The sequence below is a fragment of the Antechinus flavipes genome, chromosome 2, assembly GCF_016432865.1.
Source record: "Antechinus flavipes isolate AdamAnt ecotype Samford, QLD, Australia chromosome 2, AdamAnt_v2, whole genome shotgun sequence".
In the NCBI taxonomy this organism is placed as follows: Eukaryota; Metazoa; Chordata; class Mammalia; order Dasyuromorphia; family Dasyuridae; genus Antechinus; species Antechinus flavipes.
Genome location: NC_067399.1, coordinates 136,925,116 through 136,946,169, shown reverse-complemented (window position 1 = coordinate 136,946,169; position 21,054 = coordinate 136,925,116). Strand labels below are relative to the sequence as shown.

The 21,054-nt window shown below is 38.5% G+C and overlaps 1 protein-coding gene across 1 annotated transcript; it reads right to left on the bottom strand.

The window, feature by feature from the left end:
• Window positions 1-924: 924 nt before the first annotated feature.
• POMK (protein O-mannose kinase) lies at window positions 925-15,070 on the bottom strand. The gene is made up of 3 exons (XM_051975629.1): window positions 14,747-15,070; window positions 6,577-6,885; window positions 925-3,231 (listed from the first exon to the last, which is right to left on the bottom strand). Exons 2-3 carry the CDS (start codon window positions 6,877-6,879, stop codon window positions 2,461-2,463), a joined length of 1,074 nt encoding a protein of 357 aa, XP_051831589.1. The 5' UTR covers window positions 6,880-6,885; window positions 14,747-15,070; the 3' UTR covers window positions 925-2,460.
• Between the last annotated feature and the right edge of the window lie 5,984 nt (window positions 15,071-21,054).

Here is a 21,054-nt window from a genome sequence, read left to right as displayed (position 1 = left end):
AAATTATAACATGAATACATTAAATTACATCCCATTTGGTAAAATCAACTAGATTCCAAAGGCCAATTTCATTTAGAGCTAAGTGAAATGGACAGAATGACTGGTGCTATTTTTCAAGACATAAAAAATATATATCTATGTACTTTTGGCACACACATTCTCATATTTACTGTGATACAGGCAATCTGTCATACAGGATTTGGGTACTTGCCACAGGTGAGTGTCAGGAGGTAGTATTACCTTAGGTGAATGTCAAAGGATCTAGATTAGGATCTAGAAGGAAAGATCCTGGAGTCCAACACCCTCATTTTATAGATAAAGTAACAGATAGTTACAATCTACTCTCCCTCTTTGCTTTGTATTCATTTCAGATCTGTCACAGGGAAATAAAACCTATATCAATGCACCTCCAATTTTGCAGATCTCCAACTTGGGTTGGAGTTGGGTTTAAACTACTTGATTAGTGATCATTAATAGGAACGAGAATAACCATCCCATCAGATGAATAAGATGATGTACCTATAGGAAAAGGATTCTTTGATGGTTTTATTTAGTAAAGTCGAGGACCACTCCATTTCTCCTGGTAAATAAGACAATATCACTGACTTGTTCTTATTGACTAGTCACAATAGGTCATTTGGGACATTCAGAACTCATCTCTAAGAGCAATGGTTTTTAGAAGCATGGTTTAGGGACAGCAGCACAATTGTGAACTCTATAGGACTTAGTATTAAATTATTTCCATATCTTTCAACTTTGAAAAATTTATCAGTTTTTGGCAATAGTTCTGTTTTACTGACCAAGAAAGAAAATGTTATGATAGATTTCTTAACAAAAATAGAAAAGTATTATATAAGAGAGAGAGAGAGAGAAGGCACCCAAGAGCTGCATATGACGATTAAATCAACCCAAGTGACAAGTGAATACACTGATAACTCCAACTTTATTACCATTAAAAGGAAAGTACTGGAGAAAAATGTTCTTTTTGTGATCTAGGCAATAAAAACACAATCCTCTTCCATCTTCCACAGTTCTTATGAGTTTATAACTCCTTCTTCCTATGCAATGGATGCTGATGCTTCAGTGGGAATCTCCTTTGCAATGATCTGTTTACTTATAGTCCTTGGAGGACAATGCAAGGACGGGTGCCCAAATGTTCCATTATAGACATTAGGATGAAAACTGCTACTTCTCTACACTTGTTTCCGCTTAAGAGTGAGAATATCAGAATGGCTTTGGTTCCATTCCTGTGGTATGTACTAGCTAGGTCTTTGGACTAATACACATAGAGTACTCCAAAACTCCAATGTGAATATTCTCTTCAGTATTGCAGATCTCAAAATGGATACCCATTTTGTATGGCTTTTGTCTATGCTGATCCATAAAATCTCCATTAGGAGGGGTACTCAGGATATGCTGGGGACCTTCCTCTTATTTCCCTACCATCCCAAGAATACTAATGGACCACATGAATTGTCTGTCTACTATCAGCTGCTTCTTGTTCTCAGCCACCTTATTTTTCATTTACATGTTAGGAATATCAATAAATAACTTAACAGTAATAGATGGAGTAAAAATTATGTGATTCTTTGAAACTTTTGCCTCCATTTTCTGAGAGCAAAAAGGAAGGGGGCCAGGAGGGAGAGAAGGCCATTTTATCTCCTGATCCATTCATGAATTACCATTCATGCCCCTCCTCCCCAAATCATCTCCTAACAGCCAACATTCTACCCTGGGAATGAACTTGCTAAATTTGTCCTTTAGGGGTACAACACACAGGATCCATCTCTACATCCTTGAGGCCTTTCTGGTTTTGTAGGATCCATCAAAACTGTTTATTTGGTGATCTCAATTTTAAGAACCCACAGCAACTTCCACATCACAATGAGGAGTGTAATTAAGTCAGTTTGATTTTTGTAAATCCAATTACAATCAAGCCCAGGTTATCTAAGACTTTTTGCTGCTTTGTTCTCCTTCCTTTAGTTGTCTATCTCTTAGGTGTACCCCTGCAAGGGGGCAATCTGAAAAAGGCATTGGAAGCTAAATTTAAAATAGGATCCAAAGATCATAGATTTAGAACAAGAAATAGACTTTATAGAGGTCATCTTGGCCAATGTCTTCATTTTAAAGATAAGAAAATAGGTGCAGAAGAGATTATGGGACTTACTCAACTAATATCACAAAGCTAGTGAGTAGCAGAACCAGAAAAAAAGGGACGCTGACTCTTAAATGTAGTGAACTTTCCATGTCTCCTATGCATATGTACTCTCTTCATTTCCGTTCCCTTCTCCCACCCCTTCAGGCCAAATTATGGCCTTTATCAGCTCAAGGATTATAAGGAAATTAAAGAAAGCAACCATCTAGGTGCAGCAGAAGAAAATCACAACAAAGACCAAAAAGAGCAGCTTGTATTTTCCCCTTAAATCGTCAGGGCCCACCTCTCAGTGATTAATCTCATTTTCACAACATTTCTCTTACCCCAGGCAAGACTGTGTCTCTAAGAGAATTTAAAACCTTTTGGTAGGTGTCTAGGACCTCCTGGGCTGAAGGCCTTTCCTCAGGATTCTTCTTCTTACACGCCTGGTGGATTTCGAACAAATGGAATCTGACCACATCACTCCCTTCCACGTGCCCCAAAAGAAAACTGGAGACATCGGGTATTTTCCAGATGTCCGTCTTTTCATCGTACGGCGGCATACGACTGTCTTCGAACGGCGCTTCCTCTCCATAAGGCCACAGTTGCTCCGGGGCCACAAATTCCCCCAGAAGCTCCTTGTGGCCACATTTGATCAAGGTCCCGTTGCCCTTGTTGACAACGGGCAGAGCATCCAGATCATTTGCTACTATATTAAAACTGCTCGTCAGCAAGTACTGCGAAAGCATTTTGTCTAAGTCACTGGAGTCACACATCACCAAAGTGCCCACGGGGCTGGTGTGCAAATAGTGAATGATCTTCACGTAGTTGATTGCCAGTTTCAACCTGTGATGCCAGGTGTTCAGGCTTTGATATTTGGGGAGGTTTAGTGTTTCTTCCAGGTTCTTCAAAGTACCCAAGGGATGGTATTCAGTAAGAAGAGTGCCGTCGTCTTCACAATAGCCAATTAGCAGGACCACGTGCTCGCTTTGTAAGGATTTCAGCATCTTCAGCCCATGAAGGAAATCTTCTTTCATTTCTGGGGCGGTGAGCTGGGAAAAGGCAACTTTCTGTTCCTTCCATTCAGAAAGAAAGACCTAGAACCAAGCCAAGGAACACTGGATCTCAAGCTTTTGTCTGTGTTAATGAGCAGAGAAATATACTCCCTGAATATGGAGTGGGCAATGGGACACAGAAATATTGTTCATAAGTTTCTAAGTGTGATGCAGAACTGTTTCTGTATACTAAGTTATGATATACAGTACTAACTGTAACATAGCACTAGAGAGATAAAATTCAATACAAGTAGTGTATATAGGCCTTTAAGTGCAAGTGCTCAAGTTGGCCCCATAGGGGGATGTATACCATAAATAGCAGGTTATTAGATTTATGAACTATACGAGATCAGACCTTTGTGAAGCTTTTTAAAAATACCAACAACTTTTAGACACTACTTGTATTGAATTTTATAGCTCTAGTGCTATGCTTAAATCAGGATTCAGGGGAGAAATGTCAGAGGAAAAAACTTTTAACTTTTAAAATCATTTTAGAAATTTTTAACTGGAAATATTATTCAGTTCGTTTTTCTTTTGTCAAACTATGGTCCGTGGGCCAGAAGCGGCAGCTGAGGACATTTAACCCCCTCACCCAGGGCTATGAAGTTTCTTTATTTAAAGGCCCACAAAACAAAGTTTTTGTTTTTACTATAGTCCAGCCCTCTAACAGTCTGAGGGACAGTGAACTGGCCCCCTATTTAAAAAGTTTGAGGACCCCTGGTCAAAAGATTACTTCCCTATCTTCATTTCCTTGGGAAAGAACCAAAAAAACAAGTAACAAACAAAAAAAAAGCTTTCTAGGTAGTTAATATACACTAGAAGGTTATTAAGCAAATTTTCTTTTTAAAAGTTTATGGTTGTGTTTAACATACATTGGACTACTTGCCTTCTAGGGGAGGGAGAGGAGAAAGGATGGGAAAAATCGGAACACAAGGTTTTGCAAGGGTTTATGTCGAAGAATTATCCATGCATGTGTTGTGAAAAATAAAAAGCTTCAATAAAAATAAATAAATAAAAGTTTATGGTTGGGGGCAGCTAGTTGGTGCAGTACATAAAGCACCAGCGCTGAAATCAGGAGGATGTGAGTTCAAATCTGACCTCAGACATTTAACACTGCCTAGCTGTATGACCCTGAGCAAGTCACTTAACCCCAATTGTCTTAGGGAAAAAAACCCCAAAACAAAAGCTTTGTGGTTGTATTCCCACTCCAACTCGCTTGCTTGAGGGGCAGCAGGAGGCACTGAGAAGAGCCCAACAGAGGCTGCATAGACTCTCACCCTCCGAAGTGTCATTGCCACCAACACTAGCATCCAAAGATCTGGATTCAACTCCCAGTGCTGATATTGTCTAGCTGTGTGACCCTGAGCAAATAGATGAATTCCTCTGGGCCTGTTTTCTTATCTCTACAAGGGAAATAACAACAATAATACTACTACTAATAATAATATGCACATATATTTGCTATGTGTAACACTTTACTATTATTATCTCATTTGATTCTCACAATAATTCTGGGAACCAGGTGCTATTATTATCTTCATTTTATAGATGAGGAAGCTGAAGCATTAAAGATTGAAGCGTCCCTGGGTAAGGGGACAGCCTAAGGAAGAACTGCAGTCACAGGAGAGACTCAGGCTTGAAATGTTCAGACATTTTTCAGTCAAGTCTGACTCACCATGACCCAGGGACTCTTCAAATCAGTGCCAGACTTAATTTGAGTATCAGAATGGCTTAGCTTATTCTAGCTCAGAAATCCTCAGCTCTAGCAACCAACCCATGGGCCTCGGTCTACCTGAAAGCAAGGATTACAAGTATTTGCCAATATTCTCACTTCAAAAATCAATGAATCAATCAATTTTTAAAAATCTGAAGAAAAAAAAGCAATGGAAAAATGGTAACCTTATCTCACGATAAGATTCTTAACTTTAGCCCCTTTAAATCTATTAGTATTCATCTCATCTGATTTTCCCCTAAGCAGTTCAACAACCATTTTTAATACCTAGATCTCTGGAACTTTGGATGAAGTTTGGCTTTGCATTTTGGACCCCATATCTCACAAAAGACAAATATCGAGTTTCGACTCTGGGCAAGGGTCATCAATCTGAGGGAAATTAATATATTATTATACTCATAATCAAGTATTAATTTGTGATGCATCCTTTTTCTTCCAATCTTTATTATTTATTTTTTTGCTGAAGCAATTGGGATTAAGTGACTTGCCCAAGGTCACACAGCTAGGAAGTATTAAGTGTCTAAGGCCAAATTTGAACTCAGGTCCTCTTGACTTCAGAACTGGTGCTCTATTCACTGTGCCATATAGCTGCCCCTTCCTCCAATTTTTAAAACTTCACTTCAGAAAAAGCCAGCCAGAAAAAGTGGTGTGACACAGTATAGTGATCACTTCTAGCCCAAACATCAGCTCCTTATTTTTTGGGCTGGACTCCACCCAAAAGAGATCCTGGCTTTGGTTTAACTTTATAAGCATGATCTAGTTCGAGTCATACCCTCCTCTAGGGAGTGGGAGCCTAGATGGTCCAATATCAGACTTGGAATCAAGAAGAATCTTTAAAAAAAATTTTTTTTTGGAGGGGCAATTGAAATTAAGTTACTTTCTCAGGGTCATACAGCTAAGAAGGATTTAATTCATCCACTTCAAATCTGTGACCCCAGACAAATCACTTAATCCTGTTTATCTGTTTCATCATCTGTAAAATGAGCTAGAGAAGCAAATGGCAAACCACTCCAGTATCTTTGCCAAGAAAACCCCTAATAGGGTTATGAAGAGTCAGACAAGACTAAACAACCTTGCTCCCTTCATTAAAGTTTGAATTGACCTTGTCACCAAAGCTGAGGCACAAGCCACTGAACATCTTATTGAGAAGGCTTATTTTTTTCTGGTGAAGATTATAAGCAACATGAAATCTTTAGGAGTCAGAGAGGAGCAACTGGTTACATCTAAGGGCTCCCCATTTCCTCCCCACTACTGATGATGGGGAGGAGCTAGGAAGTTTGGCTTACCTTCTCATTAAACTACCACTAATCCAGATCACCAGGGAAGGTCCCATTGGTGGACATGTTAATCAGAAGGAAAACTCATCTAGGTAGAAAAGAGACAGCTTGAGAACTGCCTCAGCCTGCCCTTGATTAAATCCAAGTCTCTACTCATTAGAATTCTCTTTCTGTTCAGAGGGGCCCATCACCAAAGTTGTCCTTTTTCTGAGTTTGCTCCTTGGTTCCCCAGCTCACTGGCAAAACCAGGTTTGGGCCTAAGAGGGGCAATTCATTCAAGAAACATTTAGTAAGCACCTACTATGTGACACACCCTGTACTCAAGGACCTTACATACAATTCTGAAAATAAAAGTCCCATCCCGAGAATGAAACTCACCCTTTTCACCGCTCCTTCCCCAATACGTTTTAGCCTTCTAACTTCTGTTCTCAGGGACTCACAAGAGAGCCAAGGGGAGCAATTTTTCATCTGTCCCATTCGGAAGGTACCAAAGGGACATCGGCTGGAGTCCAAGCCAGAGGGTGGAGGAGAAACAAAAACATGATCAAGGTAGAGATAGAGGAGGATGTTCATAAGGACCATCACCAGCAGCAGCAGCGCAGCTGGTGGGAGTGGGATTTCTCTCTGGGAAGGACCTCTTGTATTCTCCTGTGATTTCTTTTCCATGTTGTTATCTTCCATGCTTCCCTAAAAGGCAAGAAACAAACCAAGAAATAGTAGGGTGGTCAGTTTTGTATTAGTTCAAAAAGCCGTGGGCTTTTGGCTGCCACAGGATATGCCGCATTCAAATAAAAATTACAAGAGTTAGCATTCGGAGAGTGCTTTAAGGTTTGCAAAGAGCCTGACTTATGTGTGTTCATTTGGCCTTCTCATACCGCTGTGGGGGAGGTGTCCTTCCTCCCTTCATTTTATAGAAGAAACTGAGGCTATTTACACAATTTGTGTGGGTCACATTATTATTAGGTCTCTGAAACTGGATTTGAATTTAAATTCTGACTCCCAAGTCCAGCCCTCTAACCACCTAGCAGCCATGGAAAAAAATGGATCTCAAGTTCACCTAGGAGACAGAAAGGGATCTCAAATTTACCCATGACGCAGGAAACTCATAGAATTCAAAATCACTTATTTCTCTGTTGTAACCATTAGACCCAGTCATTCTTTTTGTCAGAAGTGCCCCCAGCATAAGAGGGCCAGGTCAAGCAGACTAATAACACACCTCTTCTACTTTCTCAAACTCCCAGGCAGACACTAGGGAAAATGTCTTTCCAGAACAGATGGTAGATGGGGTCACCTCCCTTCCCTAGAAAAACATCACAATCTGGGCCTTAGACTGGCTGAGAGACCTCTCACTTCTCATTGAACTAAGTTAGGAGGCATATCACTTCTTCCTCCCCTTCTCTTCCCCCTCCAATCTAGATTCTCTTATTTCTAAAATAAGAAGGTTGGAATCAGTGTTATTTCTTTTTTTTTCTCTATATTTTTAATACACATTGTTTTATGAATTGTTGGGAGAGAAAAATCAGAGCAAAAGAGAAGAACCATAGGAGAGAGGGAAAAAAAAAACCCAGAAAAAAGAAGTGAACATAGCAAGTATTGATTTACATTCAGTCTCCTTAATTCTTTTTCTGGATGCAGATGGCATTTTCTGTCCAAAGTCTATTGGGATTGCTCTAGATCACCAAACCACTGAGAAGATACAAGCCTTTCATATTTGATCATCACATAATGGAGCTGTTACTGTGTAAAATGTATTCCTGGTTCTGCTTGTTTCTCTCAGCATCAGTTCATGTAAATCTTTCCAGGTCTTTCTATAATCAGCTTGTTCATCATTTTTTATAGAACAATAATATTCCATTAACTTCATATATCATAACTTGTTCATTCACTCTCCAATTGATGGGCATCTACTCATTTTCCAATGCTTTGCTGTCACAAAAAGAGCTGCAACAAACATTTTTGCATATGTGGGTACTTTTCCTTCCTTTATTTATGTTATATTATATATACTTATCCCTTCCTTGGGATACAGACCCAGTGATGGCTCGAATCAGTGTTATTTCTAAAGCCCTTTTCTAGCTCCCAAAATGTACCTATGAAGATCTGGATCACACAGGGACATTACTACATACTCTTGAAACCTGGGACAGCAAATCCACTGCATTGCCTCCTCTTGCAGGCTAGAACTGTGCCTAACAGAGTTATTCTAGTTGTTGGATGCTGATATTACTCCAATTTATGCTGTTCTTGCATCTATCTCCTGTTTCAGTAAAGCCTCCAGAATAAACAGAATGGTCTTACATCTGTTTTTCCTCCCTAGGTGCAATGTGTCTGGGTGTGCTGAACACACACACACACACACACACACACACACACACACACACAGTCCTCTCTCACTTCTGCCTTGAGTCTGATTAGATTACTTTAATTTCTTCCTCAGGTGGAAACCTTATATTAGTCCTGTTTTTATTTCAACTCCTACCCTCACTAAAATGAGATTGGATGTCCTTTCCTTGAGGGATGTATACCCTAGCAAATCAGAGGGTATACATCCCAAAAAAATTTACTCCCAGTGTTCTTTCACATGTACTGCACATAAAAAGACCGAGATGTATAAAATTATTGATAGTAGCTCATCTTATAATAACAAAGAACTGGAAACTATGGATAAGCAATTTGTTGTAATGGCAAATAACTGTATTGAAATAGTATTGTGTCATAAGTAATGATGAAATGGATGGTTTCAGAAAAGCATGATCTGATGTGGGGATGTGATACAGAGGAAAGTGAGCCAAACCAACAAAACTATATAACATCATAGAGAAAAACAATTCTGAAAGTCTTGAAAACACTGTTCAATTCATGATTCCAGAATATTTATGATGAAGCATGCTTTTTTGACCAAGAAGTGATGGCTCAAGATGTAGAATGAGATGTACATTTTAAGACAGAGCTAACTTGGAAATTTGTTTTGCTTGACTATACATATTTCTAATAAAGGCTGTTTTTTTTTGGGGGGGGGGGGGTGTTGTTATTTTTTTTAATAGGGAAGTACAGGAAGGCAAGGGAGGCTAAGCATAGGGGAAGGAAAAAAGTATGTTGTATTTTTTTTTCAAATGAAGAGAAGACAGAAAGAAGCATAGACAAGTAGGATAGTTTTGGATGCTAAAGAATGAATTTATTACATATTTAAAAAGAAAAGCAAGCTATAAATAACAGAAGCAACTAGCTGGCACATTAGATAAAGTACTAGATCTGGAGTCAGGAAAACCTGAATTCATATGTAACCTCAGACACTTTCTAGCTGTGTAACTTTGGACAAATAATAACAACAACAATAATAGTTAACGTTGTATAGACATTGTGCTAAGAGCTTTACAAATCACTTGATTTGTAACAAACAATTTATCTTGTTATCTTGTATCAGTTTCCTCCTTTGTGAAATGGGCACAATTGTACCTACCTCTCTGGGATGGTGAGAGATAATATTTGTATAGCCCTTTGCAAACCTTAAAGCTCGATATAAATGCTAGTTATCATTATTATATCTGCAGTTTCATTTATAATCCTTTTTCTGTTCTCTTGGGTTCAAATCCACTTCAGACACTTAGTAGCTATGTAATGCTGAATAAGTCACTTAATACTGCTTGCCTCACTTTTCTCATCTGTAAAATGAACTATAAAAGGAAATTGCAAACTACTTCGGTGTCTTTGCCAAGTGGGATCACAAAGAGCAGCTTAACTGAACAACTCAACAACAAAATGATTTTTTAATCCTATAGAAAGGTTAATAATTACCTTTGTATCCCTAACAACTTACATGTCCTTTTTAGAACACCTACTTAATAAACATTTGTGGAAGAGAATTAGGGCCCTGTTCTGAATCCTCTTAAAGTAGGATTATGTTTTTCTTTCAAGGCAAAATTTTCTATTTCATTATATTAAGTAAATCAAGAAGCATTCATGAAACACCTACAATATGCCAGCATTGTGCTAAGCTCTGAAAAGGAAAGATAAGAAATGAAATAATCCTTACCTTATATTCTGTGAAGGAAATGAGTATGCATATAATTCTATACATACAGAATTAATGTAAAGAGAATAAATATAAAATTATTACAGACAAGGTAATTCAGGCAGAAGGGAGGACACTAGCAGCTGAAGCATGGCCAAATCAGCCACAAATTGTATGTAAACTGAATAAATTCAAATGTGATCTGTATACATCCATGGTCATAACATGCAATTTTTCTTAGCACATTCCATTTAAAAGTAATCATTTCAACAATCAATCAGTCAAGTAATCAATCTTCCTTAATCTTAGTGTCTTCCCTCTGTGATTATCACAGCTAGTAAGTATCTGAGATCTGAACTTAGGGAGATGAATTTTCCTAACTCCAGACCCAGTACTATATTCATTCCATAGAAAGCTACATTTTCTGTGGTTATCCACATTTTCGTAAGTATATTTCATTTGGTTCAGCTTTGTTCTGTTTTTTTTTTTTGTTTGTTTTTAAAGTGGGCTGTGTAGTTTGGCTTAGGAAATCTGGGATGAGATTTGAAGGCAGCACCTGTCCAGGGTAACACTTTCTACCTGCTCTCTGACTCCACTGACCAGGTCCCTGACCCCCCTATTTAGCATTTTCTCCCCCATCAATCTAACTAACCAAAAGAGCTGAAGGTACAGGGGATGATGACCAGACTCTCTCACCCAGTCAATCAGGATGCTCCTCACCTACAAGAAGGAGGTAACACCTCCTAAACCCAATCCACACTTCTATAGGGAAGTCCTCCTGTTGAGACTGGACAGATGGGGCCACACTAGTCACTCTTGGCCCAAAGGCTTGAGAAACCTTTTGGAATTTTGTTTCTAGATGTTATGTTTTCCCCAGGGTGATTCAAAATGTTCCTTTGGTGTGTTCAAGGAAGAAAAGTGAAAAGAAAAGGGAGAGATATATCCTGCAATTCTGCCATGCTGGAGTAGCTGGACAGCTCCCTGAATCCCCACCTATTAGAAAATTAAGCATTTTACAAATTGTACTTTAAATAAATGTTTTAAATTTGTAAAACAAAAAATTATGTCTGCAAAGTTTTAATCTCTTCACAGTCAGTCATCTATCTTATTATCTGTTGTATTCTCTCCAGTTATAGTATGAGTTTGTTGTTGGAGTTGTTTTTTTTTTTTTCCTATCCTCTTTTTACTAAATGGAAAACTTAATGGTCTTCACCATGTAACATATACTCCAAAAAACATTTGGGTTCCTCCCTATAGCACTGAACAAAAAACAGAAAGGTCACAAGAAGTCTTTAAGATGCACATTCTATATAATGTATTTATGTACTCATTAAACTAAATTTAAACTAAAATTAAGCTAAAAGAAAAAAGAAAAAACCAGGAAGTTAAAAAAAAATCTCCTTCATGATTTACTACCTCTCTAGGACTGGCCTATATCAATGAGATGTATTTAAAAATTTAGTGAGCCAACCCACAATGCTGTACTCATGAGCATCTCCAAAGAGCCTCTTCATAGCCATCTTTTGTATCTGGCACCTACCATTCCAGTAGCCTAGGCCAGGAAGGTTTTAAATTCTTTTTCCTCAGGTAGAGTCAGTTTCCCTTTATAATTGTAGATTCTTCTTTGCCAGCCCAGTATCTTCTTTCAGATGGCATCTGCCCAGCACTCTGAATACAGCTGGGACTCAATGAATGTTGTCAGAGGAATCAAGAAGACCCTTAGATTTCTCCAAGGCCTTGAAGCCAAGACACAGTATTGATGGAGAAGGAATGAGGTAGTGAACTGCCTCTTTAGAACAGATTTTTTAAAAATTTAAATGACTCATGAAATTCAAATTCAGCTTTCCTGAACTAAGGGAGAAAGAGCTCCAGATTTTCCTAATACTTAGTAGAAAGTGGTGCTATTTGAGACTTGGAAGAAAAAAACAAACACTTTGGAGGGTTAGTTTTTTTGTGGGTAGGCTCACTAAATTTTTAAATGCATTTCATTGAAACAGGCCAGCCCTAGAGAGGTAGCAAATCATAAAGGAGATTTTAACTTCCTGCTTTTTCCTTTTTTCTTTTACTTTAATTTTTTAAAATTTTTAATTCCAAATTCTTTCCCTCACTCTGCCCCTCCTCCATTAAGTTGACAAGAGATACCATAAACATTATACAAACCACCCCATCACCATATTTCCATATTAGTCATGTTGCAATAAAAAAGAAAAATAAAGAATTTTTAAAAATATATTTCAATCTGCAAACAGCTCTGATGAAAGAAATACTTACCAGAGAAAAGAGTCTTTAGGACTCTTGGAGTTAGTTATTGACTCTGAAAGCTAAGTTTTAGATTAAGGACCATAGACTGTAGGATTGGAGGGAAGAAAAATCTGCTTCATACACATTAAGAGGGATCCTTAATGTTCATTCATGAAGCAGAAGACAAGTATTTAGAAGGAGAAATTAAATAATAATTTATATTAAAGTATAAGGGGAAGTCATATAATGTGGGTGTAAGACGGGGAAAAGGTAGTATTATAGAGAATTCAAAAAAAACCATATGTTTTAACTGTAAGCTATCTCCACCTCAAAAAAATGAAAGCTTCTTGATGGGCAGGTAATATTTTATTTTTGGTCTTTTATTACTAGCTAGATGACACAATGGACAGAGCACTAGAAGCCTTGAGTGAGGAAAACCCAAATTCAAACCCAGCCTTAGACACTTACTAGCTATATGACCCTGGGCAAGTCACTTAACATAGCCCATAATAATAGCTAACATTTCTTTATATGCCAGACATAGTGCTAAATTCTTTATTATTATCTCATTTGATCCTTACATCAACCTGATAAGGTAAGGGCTATTATTATCCCCATTTTACAAAATAAGGAAAACATCACCTTGTGAGATAAGTTCTATTGTTGTCCTCATTTTATGGCTAGGAAAACTGAGGCAAACTTCACAAAGTTGTTGTTAGAATCAAATGAGATAATAATAACTTAGCACTATGTCTGGCATATAAAGAAATGTTAGATATTATGAGTGATTTATTAGCTGGCTAACTTAGGGGTACATAATAGATACTTAGTAAATGACAATTATATAAGCATAAAAAACGACATGCTGAGTTAATATTGTTGTTTATAACTAACTGATAAAAAAACTTTAAGGAACCTCTGGGTTTGGAATGCTCCAAGCATTATCTGATAATGTTTGCTTAACTGTTCTGGTTGTTTTTTTTTGTTTTTTTTTTTTTTTTTTGCTACAAGGGAAAACTCATGATGAAGGGCAAAAGGTAATTTTTTTTAATGATTTAAAAATATATCAAAATTTTCAAAGAATGAATCTTACTGTGCTCACCATATTACAATCTTATTTTAAATGGTCAGGAATATTCTGGGTGTAAAATATAGGGGGAGATGATTGTTAAGATGAATGAATGAAAAGAAAAAAGCATTTATTACTTACTTGTCAAATGCAGGGAATACAAACAGAAAAGCCAGTCCCTGGCCACAAAGAATTCACTTCCTAATTGAAGAAAACTACATATAGAATAAGAAGGTTCACCATCTTCCTGAAGAGATTAAGATCACTAAATCCTATTTAAAAATAAAGCCTCTAACTGAGAATATTTGAGGAAAGATACCCAAGCAAATCTAACCCTAAGCCACTTAGTGGAAACTGTCATTTAACCTATATTTACTCTCCCTCCCATACTCTGCAAACCAAATAGTCCCATCTCTCAGCAGAGCACCCAGCTTAGTGCCTGGTAAATAGTAGGAGTTTAATGTTTGTTTGTTTTTTCTCAGTTCCTCACACCACACAACTCTCCATCTCCAAACTCCCCGGTTTTGCTCTAGTCATCCTCCAAGTCTGGGACTTATTTCCCTCCCTCAGCTGGTGAAACGTTTCCTGATTTCCCCCTCAAAGGCTGGTGCCTTTCCTCCCAAACTACTTACTACTAAACAATAGTTTTATGCTATTTTTAGTTTTATTTATTTATACTATATTTATACTGTTGTATTATATTTATTTATTTACACTATTTGAGTTTATTTTATAGTTTTATACTATATTTTGAATTTATATTTGCATTTATAATAGCATTATTATACCAATTGGCATATTAAATTATACATATATGTATATATATATGTGAATAATTGTAAACCACGTACAATGCCTGGCACATATAAATATAAGCTATTATTGGCTATCACTAACTGATTACAATAAGTATTTAATAAATGCTCGTTGATTAAAATATATTAGCAAAAAAAAAGTTAAGATAGCATTGATATATCACAATAGTAAAGATAAATATATAATTATATTTATGTGTGCTTGTTTCTCCCCATTAGAACGTGAGCTCCCACGGGGCGGGGCGGGATTGTACTATGGCTTTGTATGCCTGCACCTAGCACTGCGCCTGACATCGTACAAGTGCATGAAAAATTACAGGCTGATGGATGGAAATTGACTCCCCTTCCTTCCCCGCCCTATTCCTCTCCTCCAGCATCACCCCACCCCACCCCCCGCCCCCGGCTCCTCACCTGTCATTTCGGATTAAAGCGTTTTCACCTCGTAGGTACAAAGGATCAGCAGGGACAGAGCCTCTCCCAGCCCCTCGGCAGCATCACCAATGCACATTAACCTCGGCCGGGAGCTCCTCCCCAGGAAGCCGAAGCTCTCGCGGACGAAGGCGGAGCGCCAGGCGCGCGCTCTCTGCAAAGCAAGCGGGGCCGGCGCATCCTCGCGCAGACCAGCGCAAGGGCTCCAGGTGCTGGGCTCGGGCGGCAAAGTGCGGCTTCTGCCGCTGCTGGCGTTGGCCTGGGGTCGCGGACCCCAGCGGCAGCACCAACCCTGAGCCGCCTACTCGGAGTCTCCGCCTCTCAACCAAAATTCAACCCTTACGCATTTTAACGACCTGGCCATTGGGCTACGGAGACACCCCGGAGCTCTTAGTTCTAACTCGCCCGCAAGTCTCCCTCAACCTTCCTGAAACCCCATGGCTTCCGGACACTCGCATCTTCCCAGACTACCCGGAAACCCCTTTCCATGTGACGTAATTTTTAGCTTGTACTGAAAACGCGAGGTCCCTCTACCGTCCCGAGCTGGGTAGGCCGCCTAAAAACCAGTTGTCTTAAGTCCTAAATTTTAATAGGGGATTTGAAGGATAAAGTCTTGATTTACAATCCTGCTTTAGTGGCCTTATGGTATGAAACGAAAAAGAAAGAGGTTTGAACAAGACCAGAACTTGACCCCATTTCTAGATTTCAATTCTGATTGAAGTGCAACAAAGTTGCTTTCATCTTAAACTTGTTTCTTTCTTGTTTCTTCAATCTTTTTGGCTTACCGAAAACGGGCTCCCTCCTGATAACTTGGCAATCCCTGGCCAGTCTTTCCTGCTGTGGTTGCATTTTTAGCTTTACCCATTCTTCTCTTAATGATAATGTTGTTTGTCCTTCACTCTATAAAATGACCATGAGATCAAAGAGGTAATACCAAGTGAGCTGAATTTAAATAGGAGGTGGGGCTGAGGGGGCACTGTGCAAAGTCACCAGCTTCATATTCTTTGGAGCATTTGGGTCCCGTGGCAAAATATAGATCAAGAAGATTAGAGATGGCTTAGGATGCAGCGAGAGCTCTTGGACTCTTAAATCTAAGGTTTTTTAACGGGTCTCAGTTTGACTGAGGCAAGGCCAACAGTGATTAAGGCTAGGTAAGAAATGGGGCAGAAAGCCCTCTTTGTAGTGGCCAGAAACTGGAAACTGAGTAGATGCCCATCAATTGGAGAATGGCTGAATAAATTGCGGTATATGAATATTATGGAATATTATTGTCCGGTAAGAAATGACCAGCAGGACGATTTCAGAAAGGCCTGGAGAGACTTACAGTACTGATACTGAGTGAAAGGAGCAGGACCAGGAGATCATTATATACTTCAACAACAATACTATATGATGATCAATTCTGATGGACTTGGCCATCTTCAGCAATGAAATGAGCCAAATCAGTTCCAGTGGAGCAGTAATGAACTGAACCAGCTACACCCAGCGAAAGAACTCTGGGAGATGACTAAGAACCATTACATTGAATTCCCAATCCCTCTATTTTTGCCTGCCTGCATTTTGGATTTCCTTCACAGGCTAATTGTACAATATTTCAGAGTCCGATTCTTTTTGTACAGAAAAATAATGGTTTGGTCACGTATACTTATTGTGTATCTAATTTATACTTTAATATATTTAACATCTACTGGTCATCCTGCCATCTAGGGGAGGGAGTGGAGGGAAGGAGGAGAAAAATTGGAACAAAAGATTTGCCAATTGTCAGTGCTGTAAAATTACCCATACATATAACTTGTAAATAAAAAGTTATTAAAAAATTAAAAAAAAAAAAAAAGAAAGAAATGAGGCAGAAAATGGTCTCTTTTACCAGTTTTTTTTTTTAAAAGATCAATTTGGGAGTTAAAGTCCCTTAGGATTTCTGGCTAAAACATAAAACAATTGCTATTTACATTCATTCTGAACCAATCAGGGTCCAAACAATGACCAAGTGGGGCTTTGGCAGGAACTCACAGTTGGTCCATCTATGAGAGCCACAATGATTTGAAATTTAGTCATGGTCCCTAAGAAAGCTGACCTTTAAATTCCAAGATATGAATGTGAGGTTTCAGAGATCAAAATTTACATTCCCTTGGGGAGAGCACCAATAAGCAAAGGAAGAATTGGAAAGAAAGAAGGAGGGAAAGGAAAAAGGAAAGGAAAGGAGAGGAAAAAGGAAAGGAAAGGAAAAAGGAAAGGAGAGGAGAGGAAAAAGGAAAGGAAAGGAAAAAGGAAAGGAAAGGAAAAAAGAAAGGAAAAAGGAAAGGAAAGGAAAGAGGAGAAGAGAGGAAAAAGGAGAGGAAAAAGGAGAGGAGAGGAAAAAGGAGAGGAGAGGAAAAAGGAGAGGAGAGGAAAAAGGAGAGGAGAGGGAAAAGGAGAGGAGAGGAAAAAGGAGAGGAGAGGAAAAAGGAGAGGAGAGGAAAAAGGAAAGGAAAGGAAAGGAAAAAGGAAAGGAAAGGAAAAGAAAGGAAAAAGGAAAGGAAAGGAAAAAGGAAAGGAAAGGAAAAAGGAAAGGAAAGGAAAAAGGAAAAGAAAGGAAAAAGGAAAGGAGAGGAAAGGAGAGGAGAGAAGAGGAAAGGAAAGGAAAGGGAAAGGAGGGAGGAACAGAGAGAGGAAAAAGGGAAGTAAGGATGGGAGGGAGGAAGGAAAAAAAGGAGGAAGATAGAGAGGAAGGGGGTTGTGTTGCCCAACTGGCCAGTTCCAGTTGGGTCTCCAGTGGGCAGCTTCTACTATCACTCAGAGATTGTTTTTCTATTCTTTAAGAGGATCATGACATCAAGAAAGTGATGCCATGATACACAAGTAAATTGGATTTAAGTGAGGTAAGGTCACCTGTCTCACTTTCTTCTCCACTGTCATATAGGTTCTGTGGCAAAGTATAGATCCATATGACTGGAGATGACTGAGATGACTCTCACTGATAATGAGGAAGAGAATGCAAATTTTCTTCCCCCATTGCTGTTTCCAGACTCTCTCTATCACCTTTATTCAGTCACCGCTTTTCCTTTGCAGTTCATTTGATTTATATTTAGCCTCCAATTGAGAGTCTCATAGCCATTACCTAGGATAATCTACTTTTCTCTTCAATTCATTTTCTTCTCTTCAATGCCTTCCCTTTTAGGAAGGAACTGTTATGTACATATTAATATTACCTCAAATGGGCTAACTTCTCATTTTTCCATACATATTTCTCCACTGTACTTCAGCTACACCAAAAAATAGTAATTCCTTTGACTTTACCATGATCAAGTGACCCATTCCATGTTTGTGAACTCTGAAATTACTTTAAGTGATCATACTCTTATTTTTCTATCTTTTCTTCCATCTTACAACACTACACCCTATTTTTTCTTACTTTTTAATCCCTCCACACTGCAATTCTTTACCAGGGGATTATGTCAACATTGGCTACATTCTCGTCTCTTTTCCATCTTGGTATCTTTGGGGAGACAATTCAATTGTCCATATTCCTCTTCTCTTTGATTCCTTATCCCCTTATCTGATTATTGATCATGTCTTCCATACCCTACTTGTAAACACATTAGTCATACTTCTGTGATTGTATCTTTGATGAGGTGCAAATAATGAGGTTAGTAGTAGTGAAGAGATGCGAGAACTGGAGGGGGGAATACTCTCTGGTCAGAGCAGGTCCAATGCAAAAGAATTTACAAACCCAAAATCTGTATGGCAAAAAAAGGAATTTTATTGTTCACTAAGAAGGAAGTTTTCTTAGCAGGCACAACTCCTCATTAGGAATTTGGCAAAGATGGTCTACTAGACCCCTGGTTATATGGGTAAATGTTGGCCTGGGGTTAGGAGCTGTCTGGGCTAATCAATAACTATCAATCAGAGATCTCCTATTGAATAAAATCACTTAACTGGGAGTTTGAAGGCTTTTCCCAGGGTCTGGAAACTCTCTGAAGGGGATCTGGGCCACCCCCAGAAGATCTCAGTTTCTTTTCTTTTCTTTTTTTATAATTTATTTTATAATAACTTTTTATTGACAGAACCTATGCCAGGGTAATTTTTTACAACATTATCCCTTGCACTCACTTCTGTTCCGATTTTTCCCCTCCCTCCCTCCACTCCCTCCCCTAGATGACAAACAGTCCTATATATGTTAAATATGTTGCAGTCTATCCTAGATACAATATATGTTTGCAGAACCGAACAGTTTTCTTGTTGCACAGGGAGAATTGGATTCAGAAGGTAAAAATAACCCGGGAAGAAAAACAAAAATGCAAATAGTTTACATTCATTTCCCAGTGTCCTTTCTTTGGGTGCTTCTGTCCATCATTAGATCTCAATTTCAATGGAGGGTAATTGACCAAGATTCTGATTGAATGAAACCACTTACCTAGGGAAGAGCTTGTCTGGGAAGGGTATGCTTTTCCCAGGGTTTGAGAATCTCCCAAAAGGGACACAGTTTACAATCCAGGTCCCCTCCCTCCAGAGGTTACATCATTTTCCCCAAAAAAGATCTCAGTTTACATTATTTTCTACCCTCAAGCAATCCCCAAATTCATTTGGAATAAAGGGGCAAAGGTCTCATCTTCAGTAGCTGCTTCAAGCTGACAAGGGTGATATTGCTGTTCTAAGTTCACTAGGGGTTCAGGCCAGGAGGGGAGGTGCAAGATCTGAAAACAGCAGCAACGGCATCTAAGGGGTGTTGTGTCTCACAGTCAGTTGTCTCATGTTCTGTAGGCTGAAGGGCAGTTGAAAATTCATAGCTTGAAGCCTAGAGGAAACAGATCTCGGGAGCAGATTAAAAGTGGGTCTCATCCAAGGTGGAGATGGTGATGTTTGGAAATGGGGCCTTTGCAAAAAACACATCAGGTCCCCTCTGTGGGCTGTCTTTATATATATATATATATATATATATTTAATTTAAATTTTATTTTATTTAATAATAACTTTGTATTGGTATATATATATATTTTTAATTTAAATTTTATTTTATTTAATAATAACTTTGTATTGACAGAATCCATGCCAGGGTAATTTTTTACAACATTATCCCTTGCACTCGCTTATGTTTCGTTTTTTCCCCTCCCTCCCTCCACCCCCCCCCCAAGATGGCAAGCAGTCCTATATATGTTAGATATGTTGCAGTATATCCTAGATATAATACATATTTGCAGAACCGAACAGTTCTCCTGTTGCACAGGGAGAATTGGATTCAGAAGGTAAAAATAACTCGGGAAGAAAATCAAAAATGCAAATAGTTCACATTCGTTTCCCAGTGTTCCTTCTCTGGGTGTAGCTGTCTCTGTCCATCATTTATCCATTGAAACTCAGGTCTCTTTGTCATAGAAATCCACTTCCATCAGAATACATCCTCATACAATATTGTTGTCGAAGTGTATAATGATCTCCTGGTTCTGCTCATCTCACTTAGCATCAGTCTATGTAGGTCTCTCCAAGCCTCTCTGTATTCATCCTGCTGGTCATTCCTTACAGAGCAATAATATTCCATAACATTCATATACCACAATTTACCCAGCCATTCTCCAATTGATGGGCATCCATTCATTTTCCAGTTTCTAGCCACTACAAACAGGGCTGCTACAAACATTTTGGCACATACAGGTCCCTTTCCCTTCTTTAGCACCTCTTTGGGATATAAGCCCAGTAGAAACACTGCTGGATCAAAGGGTATGCACAATTTGATAACTTTTTGGGCATAATTCCGTATTGCTCTCCAGAATGGTTGGATTCGTTCACAACTCCACCAACAATGCATCAGTGTCCCCGTTTTCCCGCATCCCCTCCAACATTCATCATTATTTTTTCCTGTCATCTTAGCCAATCTGACAGGTGTGTAGTGATATCTCAGAGTTGTCTTAATTTGCATTTCTCTGATCAATAGTGATTTGGAACACTCTTTCATGTGAGTGGTAATAGTTTCAATTTCATCATCTGAAAATTGTCTGTTCATATCCTTTGACCATTTATCAATTGGAGAATGGCTTGATTTTTTATAAATTTGAGTCAGTTCTCTATATATTTTGGAAATGAGGCCTTTATCAGAACCTTTAATTGTAAAGATGTTTTCCCAGTTTGTTGCTTCCCTACTAATCTTGTTTGCATTCGTTCTGTTTGTACAAAGGCTTTTTAATTTGATATAATCAAAATTTTCAATTTTGTGATCAGTAATGGTCTCTAGTTCATCTTTGGTCACAAATTTCTTTCTCCTCCACAAGTCTGAGAGATAAACTATCCTATGTTCCTCTAATTTATTTATAATCTCATTC